The sequence below is a fragment of the Scyliorhinus torazame genome, chromosome 3, assembly GCF_047496885.1.
Source record: "Scyliorhinus torazame isolate Kashiwa2021f chromosome 3, sScyTor2.1, whole genome shotgun sequence".
NCBI classification, from domain to species: Eukaryota; Metazoa; Chordata; class Chondrichthyes; order Carcharhiniformes; family Scyliorhinidae; genus Scyliorhinus; species Scyliorhinus torazame.
The window spans coordinates 18,603,632-18,617,560 of NC_092709.1; the positions used below are offsets into that span (position 1 = coordinate 18,603,632).

At 47.7% G+C, this 13,929-nt stretch overlaps 2 protein-coding genes across 6 annotated transcripts in view; one reads left to right on the top strand and one right to left on the bottom strand.

Annotated features, from left to right (window-relative positions):
• Positions 1 to 7,371, top strand: part of fam13a (family with sequence similarity 13 member A) — a 299,844-nt gene extending 292,473 nt beyond the window's left edge. For all 3 annotated transcript variants that reach the window (XM_072495341.1, XM_072495343.1, XM_072495342.1), the window contains one exon: positions 2,108 to 7,371. In XM_072495341.1, the coding sequence (XP_072351442.1) occupies positions 2,108 to 2,231 (124 nt within the window). In that variant the 3' untranslated portion in view covers positions 2,232 to 7,371. The remainder of the gene's footprint in view (positions 1 to 2,107) is intronic.
• A 1,383-nt stretch (positions 7,372 to 8,754) lies between these two features.
• Positions 8,755 to 13,929, bottom strand: part of LOC140408314 (probable E3 ubiquitin-protein ligase HERC3) — a 77,330-nt gene continuing 72,155 nt past the window's right edge. For 2 of the 3 annotated variants that reach the window (XM_072495344.1, XM_072495345.1), the window contains 2 exons: positions 13,481 to 13,583; positions 8,755 to 11,210 (listed from right to left, as the gene is read on the bottom strand). In XM_072495344.1, coding sequence (XP_072351445.1) covers positions 11,002 to 11,210; positions 13,481 to 13,583 — 312 coding nt within the window. In that variant the 3' untranslated portion in view covers positions 8,755 to 11,001. The remainder of the gene's footprint in view (positions 11,211 to 13,480; positions 13,584 to 13,929) is intronic. The other variant, XR_011940080.1, reaches the window with a different exon arrangement.

Genomic DNA, 13,929 nt, shown 5'->3' on the forward strand with positions numbered 1-13,929 from the left:
CGCAGCGCCCCCTCAGTGCTGACCCTCCGACAGGGCAGCGCCACTCAGTGCTGACCCTCCGACAGCGCAGCGCCCCCTCAGTGCTGACCCTCCGACAGGGCAGCGCCCCCTCAGTGCTGACCCTCCGACAGGGCAGCGCCCCCTCAGTGCTGACCCCCCGACAGGGCAGCACCCCCTCAGTGCTGACCCTCCGACAGCGCAGCGCCCCTCAGTGCTGACCCTCCGACAGGGCAGCGCCCCTCAGTGCTGATCCTCCGACAGGGCAGCGCCCCCTCAGTGCTGACCCTCCGACAGCGCAGCGCCCCTCAGTGCTGACCCTCCGACAGCGCAGCGCTCCCGCATACTGCCGTCAAGGCAGCATTCTCTCTCTGAACTTTTTCAACTCTCTCCTTATAACCAACCGCATTAGCCAGGTTTGCGACACCCCTCCCAAGGTCTGTTCCTTTTGCTTGCTATTAATTTTTTTTTCTGCCCAATTACCTCCTGTGAGGTGCCTTGGGATGTTTTCCCATTAAGGGTGCTATATAAATCTCAGTTTGTATTTTGCTGGCACCAGAGGGCGACTGGACATTGCACCAACCAATGATGTGCGCTTTGGCAGTACAATTTCTTCTGTTCCACTGCAACAGCAACCCCCTAACCCCATGGTGTCAAGCCCACCAGATGTTTGTCCTAGCTAGAATCAGAGAAAGTTAACAGCACAGGAAAATACCACATAGGAGTCCAGCAAAAATAAAAGAATGGAGAGATCTGTATTGGGTTATTTTATCAGAATACGAGCCATGGCTCAGTTGGTACTCCATCAGCAATCAACTGCAGTACTCCGGATGCGCTGCACTGTCAGGGGGTCAGTACTGAGGCTATGTCAAGGGGTGGTCAGTACTAAGGGAGTGCTGCACTGTTGGAGGGTCAGCACTGAGGGAGCATTGCACTGTCAGAAGGTCAGTACTGAGGGAATGCTGCACTGTCGGAAGGTCAGTACTGAGAGAGTGCTGCACTGTCAGGGGGTCAGTACTAGGGGAGTGTTGCACTGTCGGAGGGTCAGTACTGAGGGAGTGGGTTGCCTGTGAGAGCTGTGTGCTCCCACTGCATCTGAAGTGTAAATATTTCATTTGTTTTGACCATTTAAAGTTGATGGTAGTTCTATTAATATAGAATCCTTACAGTGCAGAAGGAGGCCATTTAGCCCATCGAGTCTACATTGAAAGCACCCTTCCCAGGCCCACTACCCTGCCTTATCCCTGTAACCGCACCTAACCTGCACATCTTTGGACTGTGGGAGGAAACCGGAGCACCCAGAGGAAACCCTCGCAGACATGGGGAGAAAGTGCAAACTCCACACAGACAGTGACCCAAGGCCACAATTGAACCCGGGTCCCTGGCGCTGTGAGGTAGCAGTGCTAACCACTCTCCTGCCGATATAAAAATGACGAAGCATTCTCTATAACTCGTTCAAAGAAGAACAGGAGGATTATCCTTGGTGTTCTCGCTAATCTTTGTTCCTCAACCAACATCGCAAAACACAGATACTTTATTGCAACCTTGTTAACGGTAAATTACATTTACATCGAGGATGATTTTCAAATTGACAATACAGACTTCAAAAAAATAATTCATTGGCTCCAAAGCACTTCGGGCTTAATGGGGATGGGAAAGGTACTATACAAATGCAAGCCTTTTCTACCCACAATGATCAGAATAACCAATGTAGCGTAGTTATTGGGAGTAAGAATATCAGAATTGTAGGGGAGGTGGTATTGCCGCCCAGAGACCTGGGTTCGAATTCCACCACGGCAGGTGATGGAATTTAAAGTCAATAAAATATATGGAGTTATATACAAGTCCAGTGATGATCATGAAACCATTGCTGATTGATGTAAAAAAACAATCTCATGTCCTTTAGGGAAGGAAATCTGCCATCCTTACCTGGTCTGGCCTCATGTGACTCCAGATCCACAGCAATCCGGTTGACTCTTAACTTCCCCTTCAAGGGAAGGGCAATAAATGCTACCACAGCCTGCGACGCATAACGAATAAACAAAAAAGAATTTTAAAACACAGAATTCCATTCCTGTTGTGATTCAACCGGTTCTTTTATTTTGTCTAGAAATGTTCAGAAAGAAGACCGTGCACCCATGGCTGAAGAATACAGCGAATACAAACACGTCAAGGCGAAACTGAGGCTCCTGGAGGTGCTCATAAGCAAACAAGATCCATCGAAGGTCATATGAACACGCACTGATTCAGCAATGACAATTCTCATTGCCTCTTTTATTTAGCGGATGGTCCCACAGCAGCAGTGAGCGGATGCCCGCCAGCCCCTGCCCCCCGCCCCCCCCGGCGAAAGACGGTAACGCACCTCGATTTTACTGGCCTTGCCACAACACGATTGTCTCTCGGAGAATGATGGCCGCTGTCAGCAGTGCTGCGCGACATCGGCCAACAAGAACTGCCACACACGCACACTGCTCCTGTGCTTTTGAGGAAGGTTTTCAACATGATGGTGTTTGCTCCTCCCCGTTCTTGTCCAAAATCTGAGCTCCTGGGGCAAGAGGTCTCCCAAGGAAGCCGTGATTGACTAATCTGCGTTGGAGAGTTGTCTCGGTTGACTCCGGATTGAATTGTGTGACCTTCAGCCGATCACATCAGCGGACACTTTGTGGGGCTGCATGGTCAGCAAAGTGGTCTGAAGGAGGACTGGGCTGCGCACGGCACGAGGGTAGAACGTTCCGGAGATCCAGAGGCTGGTTCTCTGAAGGTTCCGTGTTCTTCAAAGCTCGGAATGGCGACACTCCCATCAGCGGGAACTTAAAGGGCCCTCGACAATTGTTAATTTAACTAAATTACTGGCAGCATTTCCCCCACCCCCCGAATCTCAATTAAATTCGCTCTTTCTGTCCTGCAGGATGTCTTCATAATACTTTCCAGAAAAGAGAATCAATTCCGTGACGAGCACGTTGAACCATGATTCGTGCGCACATCTGGCTTTTATTTTAACGGAAAACATACTGATCATTTAGGTTTGTAGAAATGCAGAGTAGGAAGCTGGTCTGTGGTATATTACAAATAGAATTCCAGCCTGTTTCACGAATTAGCCCGTTTTATTTTGCCAGTTTGATGACGATTGAATGGAGTGCGAAATGTGTAACCGGCATCTTTTTATATAACAGCCTATCAATGCAGCTTGAATAATTAACTTGACGCAATGGCATTAAAATCCCTTTACCTGGACAACATAATTGGGCGTGTGGGAACTGGAAATAACTTTAAGGAAAGATTGGCTGTGAGCATCTTTTCTTTTTCTGTGAATGCTGTGGCAGTACATTGTCGGCGAAGTGAAATTGTTTTAATGTTCAGAGTCATCGCAAGGCAAATGCTTTTCCTCATTTTGAGGTTTAGACGTGAGCAAACATTTCTTTTTGAGATAGTAAAACGTGTCCTGCTTAACAGGGTTTTGGCAAAAGCCTGCGAAAGTCAGATTTGAAAACACTTCCTTTTGTTTTTTTGGGGGTGTCCTGCCTCAAAAGGAGTTCGACCAGCGTGTAAACTTTATTCCCAAGGAGATTGGACCTCACTCCCTTCCCCGGTATGTTTGGCACCTTTTGATATACACTTTCCGAAATCTGTATGTATGCCAGCGAGCAAAGCTGTTGCAAACTTCGCTGCAAGAACTGGATTGGGTGAGAAATACTTCCTGTAGGGTCACAAGTGAAGAAACTCCCATTATCTGCAGAACACATTAAATTGCTTGCCGTTGTGGTTTTGATCCCTGTACAGGGATTCATATCTCGCATCTCCAGTCAGTGTTTGCTTTTTTCTTCAGCGACATTTACAGGAGTTTCATAGCGAAAGCACTGTACTATTTATCCTGTCAGCTTGTCCCATCGTGACTCTGGCCTAACTTCGTAACAGTTGTTAAGTAACCCACCCACCTTTGGGCTGCTGACGAGCTGTTACAAGAATGTCAGATGTCCACAGTCTCTGCGAGATCCAACAGGCCAGCTCTGGAAGGCTAAGTTAAGCCAAACGCGACTGGGCAGATGTTCCAAAATATTGTTCGCTTTGCACGACAGGAGCGCGCGTTGGGAATTCTGGATCAGGATTTGGAGTGCTGTGATTAGATTCCCCGGAATTGGCCTCTACCTAAATTAGCAAGATGCAATCCTGTAGCTAAAAGCTACTCATCTATATTTTACATGTACAACTCCAGCTCCATAACACATTGACATTGAAATGACCAGGTGCCATGCATGTGTGAATGCCTTGGGTGATTTTCCTGCATTAATTGATGTGATGTAACTAGTCGGTGTTAGTCACAAACACACACACACGGGCATATTGCGTGGCATGTTTAAAAATATAGTTTCCATTATAAATGGCACAGACTAGATGGGCCGAAGGGGTCTGCACTGTGTGATTCTGTTAAATGTTTGCATAGCAGTTTTAATGGAAATATAGAAATGAGGACGATTTGAGTCCTGGGAAACGGGGAATGAGTTATATTGACACAGCGCAATTATCCTCACCCTCTAACCCCATTTGGCCTTAACCTCCCGAGACTGGTCACCCTTAAATCCTTGGGAGTGTGTTTAAGTTTTATAAACCCCAGGGGCAGCAGCCTGGAGTTTTCTATGCCGCTGCCAGCTCTGGGAACCTTAGCTTTGTGTGGCGTGCCAAGACTGCATATCAAACAGTATAGAACAGCCTGGATTCAGCCAAACAAGGATTTGGCTTTGAAACGTGCAATGTCAGCGAAGGATGCCAAAAGGGGGAATGAGAAGGCAGTGATTCAGTCTTCCGGTACATTTAATGACCGATCACCTGGTCTAGTATTCAAGACCAAGCTATCGGGCAAACCTCTTCAAACCTATAACTCGTGCAAAATCTTTAATGCATCTGAAATTCTCTTTTCCCTCCCCGCACCGATGTTTGGCAGTCTCCCTTATGTAGGTTAATACTATTGCAAGGAATTTCAGAGAAATACGTTGTGTTTTTATGTAAAGTATAATTCGCAGGCCCAGATAACAAGTGCAGTAGTAAAAGTACAGATCTCCCACAGGTCTGAATTGATGTTACCCTCCTGGGGAAATCAGAGCTTTTCAAAACCTGATGGGTGCATAAACAATTTAAAATTCCCTTCCAGACATCTGATTCGATATTTGTTTCTGTTACTGCTAACTCATTGCATTCTAGAAACTCCCAAATCGACAAACCACGTTTCAAGATTTTTTTTTTTTAAATGTTAAAACCTCAGAGGCATTGAGAAGTCTGAACTGAGTTTGCAACATCCTTTCATTGCAAAACATTCCTTTGATCAAAGAAGCCAGAAAACCTTAAATAAGGTTAAATAAATGCAGAGGGAACTCTCCCCAAGTTGGAATATTGAAAATAAATGGTATTGAATCAATGAGCGCCAGTTTGCTGTAATTATCACACTCAAGTGCGACTTGATTTGAACGATCCTCTTCTACTTACGGCACAGAAAGTCCCGTCAGACAAAGCCCGGCCAAAGATTGCCACAGTTAAATAGACAGTGGCAGCAATGCCATTGCAGCTTTAGTACAAAGCACTGAATGCTGCATCTGGCGTAACCTTGCAGCAAAGTGGCCTTACTCAGGAAAGAGTTAATTCTTATGCTGCCAACTCATCAAAAAGCTGGTGCATATGGAGGGGCGGGCAGGCGGGGTGGGAGAGAAAGTGGTCACTGCTACCCAACTCCCTCCAGGGACAGACACATAGTCACACATCTACAGCTGAACCGAGGTGAGGGGACTCTATGAACGGCACAAGGACGGGCTGAATTGGAGTGGGCCCTCTAAAAATTCAAGCTGTAAATTGCAAACACAAAATCTAAAGTCGTGAGGGTTCTCTATCTGAACTGTTCCCATGTTCAGACTCACTGAAAAACCCCCGTTCTACAAGGTTGGGAGGGGGGGGAATCCGCCGAGCTTTTTGCACTTAATAGACAATTATATAGGGCTGTTTTTAAAACAAAATTAAAAAAATTTTTTGCCTTAGCTTGTTTTAATACTATTTTTCAACGCTTTTTCAAATCATAGAAAAATGGCACATGCACAGCTACTTCACTAAGGGTGGTGGAAATCTGCAATTCGCTCCAAAGGCAGTGGATGGCAGAGATTTTCCAAAACCCAGCGATAAGATTTTGCTGAAGGCTTCAAGGAATACGGAGAAAAGGCAAGAGGCTGGAGTTAAGATAATCAATGCTCCGACAGAATGATAGAATAGTCTCGAGGGGCCAAACAGCCTGCCTCACCTCATTGTGTAAAGATGCTAACTCCTTCAGTTTCCAATATCTACCCACTTAAAAATCTTCTGTTTTATTGGGCTTTGTCAATTTTTCCCCAATGGCTGTCTCCACAAGTAGTGACAACTAGCAACATGAACTTTAAACTTTTTGTGGTAATTATACTCTTCCTGCACAGCACCCTATTGGCATGTGGATGGCATCATTAAAATGTGACATGTTTACACAGAAACCAGTTTCAATTCTAACTTATATAAATTTCCATAATAACTATTATAAAAGCTGGGACTGAACGAGTGGCTGTGGGGACAGAATTACATTCACACCTTGGCCAAGTTATTCCCTGGTCTGCAAACCACACCCTTATCTCTAGGATGCACAGTCATTGGCTCCACGCATGTATCCCCCACCCTTCCCATCTGTGTAACATTCCTTAGATGGTGCTGGCAATGCTGAATCCTGGAAGAAACGCCAGAAAATAGAATCCCTGCCCTCTTCAGCTACCCGAATGCAAAGGTTAACCAGTGAGGAAGGACATCTATCAGACCTCCTGCTACCCAAGCAGATCCTGACAATTGTTTTAAAACAGACCTGTTGCAAATTATTGAAAAACAATCAAATTCAGCCCTAGGTCGACTGGATCACAGTAGAGTCGATGTGATTGTGGTGCTAGCTGGCATTGAAGGGAAGCTGCACCATTGTTAGCCTCCTTGTTCTGTAACCCTGTCGTGTCTCTAAGATGCTTTGTGCTGACAGGCAACACTCGCTTTTCTTGCTCCCGCGGTTCCAGCGCGGCAGTCGATGATCAAAGCCCCTTTTGCGCACTCGGGTTTGTGTGTGGCACGTGTGTGTGCCCTACGCCTCCACAGTTGGACAGGGGTCCAGGCACTACTTTGCACAATGTGTAACTCTTGAGCTCTGTACCCTTGGTATTGGATCAATGTTTACAGGAAGAAAGCAAATGTCAAAAAACAAAGAAGCTGACTGTGCTGGTGTTAACATTTATCTTTTGAATGTAGACGCTAAGGAGAAATATGGTGTGTACATTTTTGTACATGAACATGATTGTATTTTGTATAACAGAAAATATATTTTTGCTGTACGTACTCGCATCATTTCATTTGAGTCTGATTTACCCAGAACACATCGGAAACCAAATAGTCCCGACTGGCTTGTGGATCATAGGCTGAATTCTTCGCTTGCCACCAGCAGTGAGAATTGTGGTTGGGCAGGGAATAGCGTGCAACGGAAATAATTGCAATTTGCGCCCGGCCCCGATTCCGACACCATGCTCCAGTCCTCCGCGAGCCAGCAGGTTTATGCAAAACCGTAATTTGCATGGATTTAAATCTCAATAGTGGGTAGGACACTATGCTACCCCCCTCTGCGATGCTCCACCCTGGTGCGGATTGGTGCAATTATTTACAAGCGGGGCCTGGATGCCTCGGCTGTTCTGGGCAAGCGAAGGGTTAAGAAAACAAACTCAAAATCATGTTTTGGGGGGGAGGGGAGGTGGGGGGGGGGTGCGTGGTGACTGCCTGGGCCAGCTAGGGGGGTGAGGGAGAAGAGTTGCGGGGAGCGACTTGATGCCAAGTCCATGCACCTGGCCTGTCCCCCTCTGGCCCATCAGGTTGGTGGCCTGGCTCATACCACCATAGCTGCAGAATGTGATTTATGCAGGGATGGGAATGCCTTCCAATTCCCGCCCCAGCAGAGTGCTGGCCCATTTGCGTTCATACGTTCATAGAATCCCTAGAGTGCAGAAGGAGGCCATTCGACCCATTGAGTCTCCACCAGCCCTCTGAAAGAGACCGCTGCCCAGGCCTATTCAACTCCATAACCACACAAAACCTTGACACTAAGGGGCAATTTAGCATGGCCAATCTACCTAACCTGCACATCTTTGGACTGGGAGGAAACCGGAGCACCCGGAGGAAACCCACGCAGACACGGGGAGAACGTGCAGACTCCGCACAGACAGTGACCCAAGCCGGGATTCGAACCTGGGACCCTGGTGCTGTGAGGCAGCAGTGCCGCATGAACTCAATCTCAGAACAAGTAGCGTCCCCAACGGGAATTGCACGCCATTCAGTCCGGGTGGGAACAAGAGTGGGATTCTCTGGCCTCCCAGTCGCGTGTTTCCCAGCTGGCCACAGGATGCTATCTTCCCACCGACTGTCAATGGGATTTTGCGTTGTAACCACCTCACACCGGGGCTGCACTGGCGATGGGAAGATTGAATCGCTATGACCGGAGAATTCCAGCCCAAGTGTTTCCATCTGCTGCGTTGGTTTGGAATCCAAAGACGATCTACCGATACCTGCATCGATGGAAATACAATTTTTTCCCCCTAGTTATTGTCCGTGACTTTAAGCTTGGAACAGAATTATGTCAGCTTACTTTGGGATGATCAGTCCCCATTGTGCAACTACACTGGGCCGGCAGCTGTGTGTGTGAAACGACAGACATGGAGAAATAAGCAACAAAGGTTTTTTGGATTCACCTGTTTTATTTATCTTTTTAAAAAGTCCTACATCATTTTACAAAACAAAATGTTGCACAGACAGTTGGATTTAATCTGGGGCTTTTGTCTGACTTGTGGGAAACCAAAACAAAAGGGACAAAGAAATGAGGGGCTGGATTCTCCGCTGGTGGGATTCTCCATTGCGCCGGCAACACCCCCGCGCCCGGGGATTTATCGACGGCTTGGGGCGGCCCACAATGGGAAACCCCATTGGCCAACTGGTGGGACGGAGAATCCCGGCCGGGGGGGGGGGGGTGGGGGGGGGGGGGCCGCACCCAGGAGAGAGAGAGAGAGTCCCGCCCGAGATCTTTCTATTCATCAAAAGACGAGAGCACAATCAGGATCACAATTCTGCCCTGGCTCTCGGTTTACAAGGAGAGTTTGTACAAGCATGTTACAAAACTTTTACAAAGCATTCAATAAGACAGTAACTAGACGTATCAGGAAACCCCCCACCTCGTGTTTTTAATATTCATCTATGTGGGCGTCACTGGCAAGGTCAGCATTTGTTCCTCATTGCTAATCGCCCTTACAATGTTCATCTTCAAAAGGACCAAAGGCATTCCCCACTTGCTCTTATGCAGCTATTACTTGGCAACCACCTGGTATTTACACGGATTAATAGGCAGTTTATCGTGATTACATGTTGTTACCTATTTCAAAAAATGTTTCTTTGGGCTCCTTTATGGTTCAGCATTCCTCAGCACTTCAGCTATAGGCTGATTTTTAAAAGCAATTTTAAAACCCTCCTGCTGCAGCAAATTAAATATGGAAGGAAGTGAAATCGAACCCTTGGGGGCTGGTCACAAATCAGCCGCCCAGTTCTGCCCCCTGCCCTAACTACCTGTACCTGTTGATGGTCAGGTTTGGTGTGGGACGGGAGGTGCCAGCTTGTTACCGCCTGATGCCGCCTCCACCACCTTTACAAAGGGAAGTTGCTCCGACACTCAAGAAACGGTCCCCGTGCCCGAGTATTGGGCCGCAGTTAAATGAGCTGAGCCCTACTGGGCGAAGAGGCTTCACATTGCAGACATCTTGGCCATCTGGTTGAATGACCCGGGAGGACGGTTGTACATAGGACCAGGAGTAGGCCATTCCGCCCCTCGAGCATGCACTGCCATTCAATAAGATCATGGCAGATCTGGTTGTGGCCTCAACTTTAATTTCGTGCCTGTCGCCATCCACCTCCGCCCCCCCCCCCCCCAAACACCGCTCCCTCAATTGCATAACCCGAGACTCTCTTGTCGATCAAAAACCTGTTAAACTCAGTCTTGAATATAGTCAATGGCCCAGCCTTCATTACTCTCTGGCAGTAGGGAACTCCAAATTTTAACATTAATGATAACAGTTATTGGAAAGGGAGTCGAGGCCACAGTGAGAATCAGGTTGTGTGTAACAGACAGGCTGCAGCCCACAGCTCGATTATGCAATCAGCAGGCTCGCTCTCCTCCCAGCTCCCCATTCAGGCGAGTCTTTATTTAGCCAACTTGTTGGTGGAAACCTCCAATGCGCCCACCCCTCCCCTCTCTCTCTCTCTCTCTCTCTCTCCCCCACCCCTCCCCTCGCCGCTGCCTGGTTTGTCCAAATACTTTGAAACCAACAAATCTTGTCTGCCGGGGGGGGGAGATGGGGGAAAGAGAGGCTATGTGGAGGGTGAAAGACCCAAATGAATATTAAGGCCCTTAACTCCACATGGAAAGGGCCAAACTAATCCCTGTTTTAGACGTGAATTCTGGCCAAGGGGTGGGCACCCTCCAGTTCGTGACGAGTGCATGTTTCCTGTCCGTTTAGTGCCAGACAGAAACGGACAGAGGACCATCTAAACTTCTCGGCCATTCTTTAGTCGTGGCCGTTTCAGGGATTCCAGCGGGGAGCACCATTGAAACCTAGAAGTGTCTGCAAGGTTCCGTTAAACTGGGCCTTCACCAATCAATCCTCTTTGTTTGCAATGCCAATTAAAGCACATTACATTCCAATTAAACTCGATGCTTAAAAAAATGCAGCTGCGTTGATCAATAGCTTGTTTAAAATGTACCCAACAGTTTGGAATTACTGTCAAAGTGGGTAGTCTATCAGACTACATTGTAAAATGATCTTCTAAAACTAGGAGGGACGAGACTGCATTTTGTAAAATAATCTCCAATAATAATAATAATAAAGTGCTTATTAAATCGATACATCTCCTTTGCAATGGAATGAAGAAGAGTTTGTTTCATACCAAGCTGAAGCCTTCGTGGTGGTCGATAGCCTGAGTGAGTTTAGTAATCAATGCTGCTTTACTGGTGTACTTGGGGAGATCCAGCAGGTTGTAACAGGTGTGAGCCACCGGCAGGTAGCGCTCCCCTCCGGCAGTGGGCTGAATAGTCATCCGGATACTTGCCATGCCATAAATAGGAATCCGGTCACTGCCCGTCAAAAACACTGCGGGTGGAACAAGGATATATAGAATGAAAAAAGGTGAGGAACCCGTTCAACCGTTCCAAAATTAAATAGCTTTCCTTAACGCCAGCAGCAACATAAATTCCATTGCACAAAATAAAGAATACACCAAGCAGCTCATCTCTCGGTTAATGTGAGATATTCCCGACAATAGGTTTGAAGAGATCAAGACCCCAGTGTGGTGGGAAGCAGGAACTATTAAATTGACGCATCAGAGCTATCTTTGTGGTTAACCAGAGAGATGTGGAAATGCGGATTTTTTTTTTGGGGGGGGGGGAGGAACCGCTACAAATGCAACAAGCGAGAGGCGTTTGAAATGGCCTTGGAGGAACTTCAGCTGCCAGCCCTGTGAGCGGGAGGTTGAAATCTGAACAGCCTCCAGAAAATAATAATATTAATAATCACATTGTCACAAGTAGGCTTCAATGAAGTTATTGTGAAAAGCCCCTAGTCGCCACATTCCGGCGCCAGTTCGAGGAGGCTGGTCCGGGAATTGAACCCCTGCTGCTGGCCTTGTTCTATATTACAAGCCAGCTGCTTAGCCCACTGTGCTAAACCAGCCCCTAGATATGGAGGCTAGCTACAAAAGTGGCAGGAGCTCTGCTGATCAAGCAGCAGCCGCGGGCCACAGCAACAGGGTTGGATGCAGTAGTGGGTAGTGCTTCTGCATCATTCGAACCCTCACCCCAATCGACCTACTTGACAGCACCCCGTGACACGGCGAGGAGGGACCGCCAGTCACAAGTCCTACCTCAACGATGGATCGGCAGACTGTGACGGCGGACAAAAACCTGCAGCGTGGCCTTGTCCTCGACGATAGGATCACTGGAACCCGACTACGAGGACGGCGTGAGTTCAGTCTGTGCCACGGAGGAACAGCTTTCAATTCTTCTCAGCCGATCCCTCGATCAACGAGCACAAAACGGGGATTCCCTAGAGCACCTTTCACCTTAAAATGAGCATTTGAAGGGGTTCTCAGTCTACATGAATCCCAAGAGTGGGCAACCTACTATGGATGCCATGCTCCTACCGAGTGAAAACAGGACATGATAGATCGATTTGCCTCAGTTTTCCTCAGGATGTGTCTGTACCACCCCCCCACCCCCCGCCCCCCCCAACCGAGTGTAAAGGTCAAGAAAAAGATGGGAGTGACACTTTCGAAGGGGCTGATCCCTTTCCGTTTCCCCAGACTATTTGAGGAGTAGTTGGAGTAGAGGGTGGGGATGGGGGAAATGGATGGAGCTGGGCTGGAAGAGGGATTTTGACTCGTTCATTCATGGAATGTGAGCATCGCTGGCGAGGCCAGCAGTTATAGCCCATCGTTAATCGCCCTCGAGAAGGTGGTGGTGATGAGCCACCTTCCTGAACCGCTGCAGTCCAGGTGGTGTAAGTACACCCGCAGTGCTGTTAGAGAAGAAGTCCCAGGATTTGGACCCAGCTAGGGTGAAGGAACGGCGATATATCGCCAAGTCGGGATGGTGAGTGGCTTGGAGGGGCACCTCCAGGTGTAACCTCCCATGTTATTCGCCTCTTGTCGCTACAGTGTTTATTCAGTTAGTCCAGTTCAGGTTCTGGTCAACGGCTGATTATGGTGGGGGATTCAGCGATGGTAATGCCATTGAATGTCAAGGGGCGATGGATAGATTCTCTCTTGCTGCAGGTGGTTATTGCCTGGCACTTGCGAGGCACAAATGTAACTTGCCAATTGTCAGCCCAAGCCTGGATACTGTCCAGTCTTGCTGCATTTGTACATGAACTGCTTCAGTATCTGAGGAGTTGCAAACGGTGTTGAACATTGCGCGAGTCATCCCCACTTCAAACCTTGTGGTGGAAGGACGGCCCTTGAGGCAACAGCTGAAGATGTTTGCGACCTCCTGCCCCATTACCCTCTGTGGTGCCCCAAGACGCTGGTGGTGGGATGCCCCTCAGACCACTCGGGACAGGTATAAGCAGTGGGTCAGAGAGGGATGAAAAAGACCAGTCTCACATTCCTTACCCTGTGGGCCCAGAGGCTCCCCGTCAGCTATTCTTTCACAAGGCGGCCTGCATCCGAAGCTACTGAGCAGACCTACAGTGGCCCCAGCTCACATCAACAGCCAAGTGCAGCAAAACTAAACAGGCTGGATTGGAACAGTACATTTCAAATTGGGGGAAAAAAAGTGTCCTGATCCAACACCAACCAAAATGCACTTTTGTTTGCGAGACTTTTAACAACCGTTCAGATCACATTTCACAAAAATAACCACACTTACACAGAAACAACTTCTTTTTTTCCAAAGGAAAATCATGGAATACTTCCCAAAATATTTTTATGGTAGGATGTGCAGGATGGTAATCTCCCTTGTAAATTGCACTCTGGTAAAACACAATTCAAATGAACAAAACCTTGCATGAGAAACTGCACAGTTCAAGGATCTCACACACACACACACACACACACACACACACACACAGTACACGTGTGCTCACATACACACAGGCTCACACACAACACACACACACAGGCTCACACACAACACAAAATTTATATACAAACACAGGTGACACTAAAAAGCAAATCAAATTGGTTACGGTTTCCTATAATAGCTCGAGGAACTGGATTTTAATTGTGACCAATCGTTACAATTATAAATGGACAGGTTGCTTTGCATGGTCAGCTTTAGGCAAAATGGGCAGCGAGGAGGTTTCTTGGGACATTCCA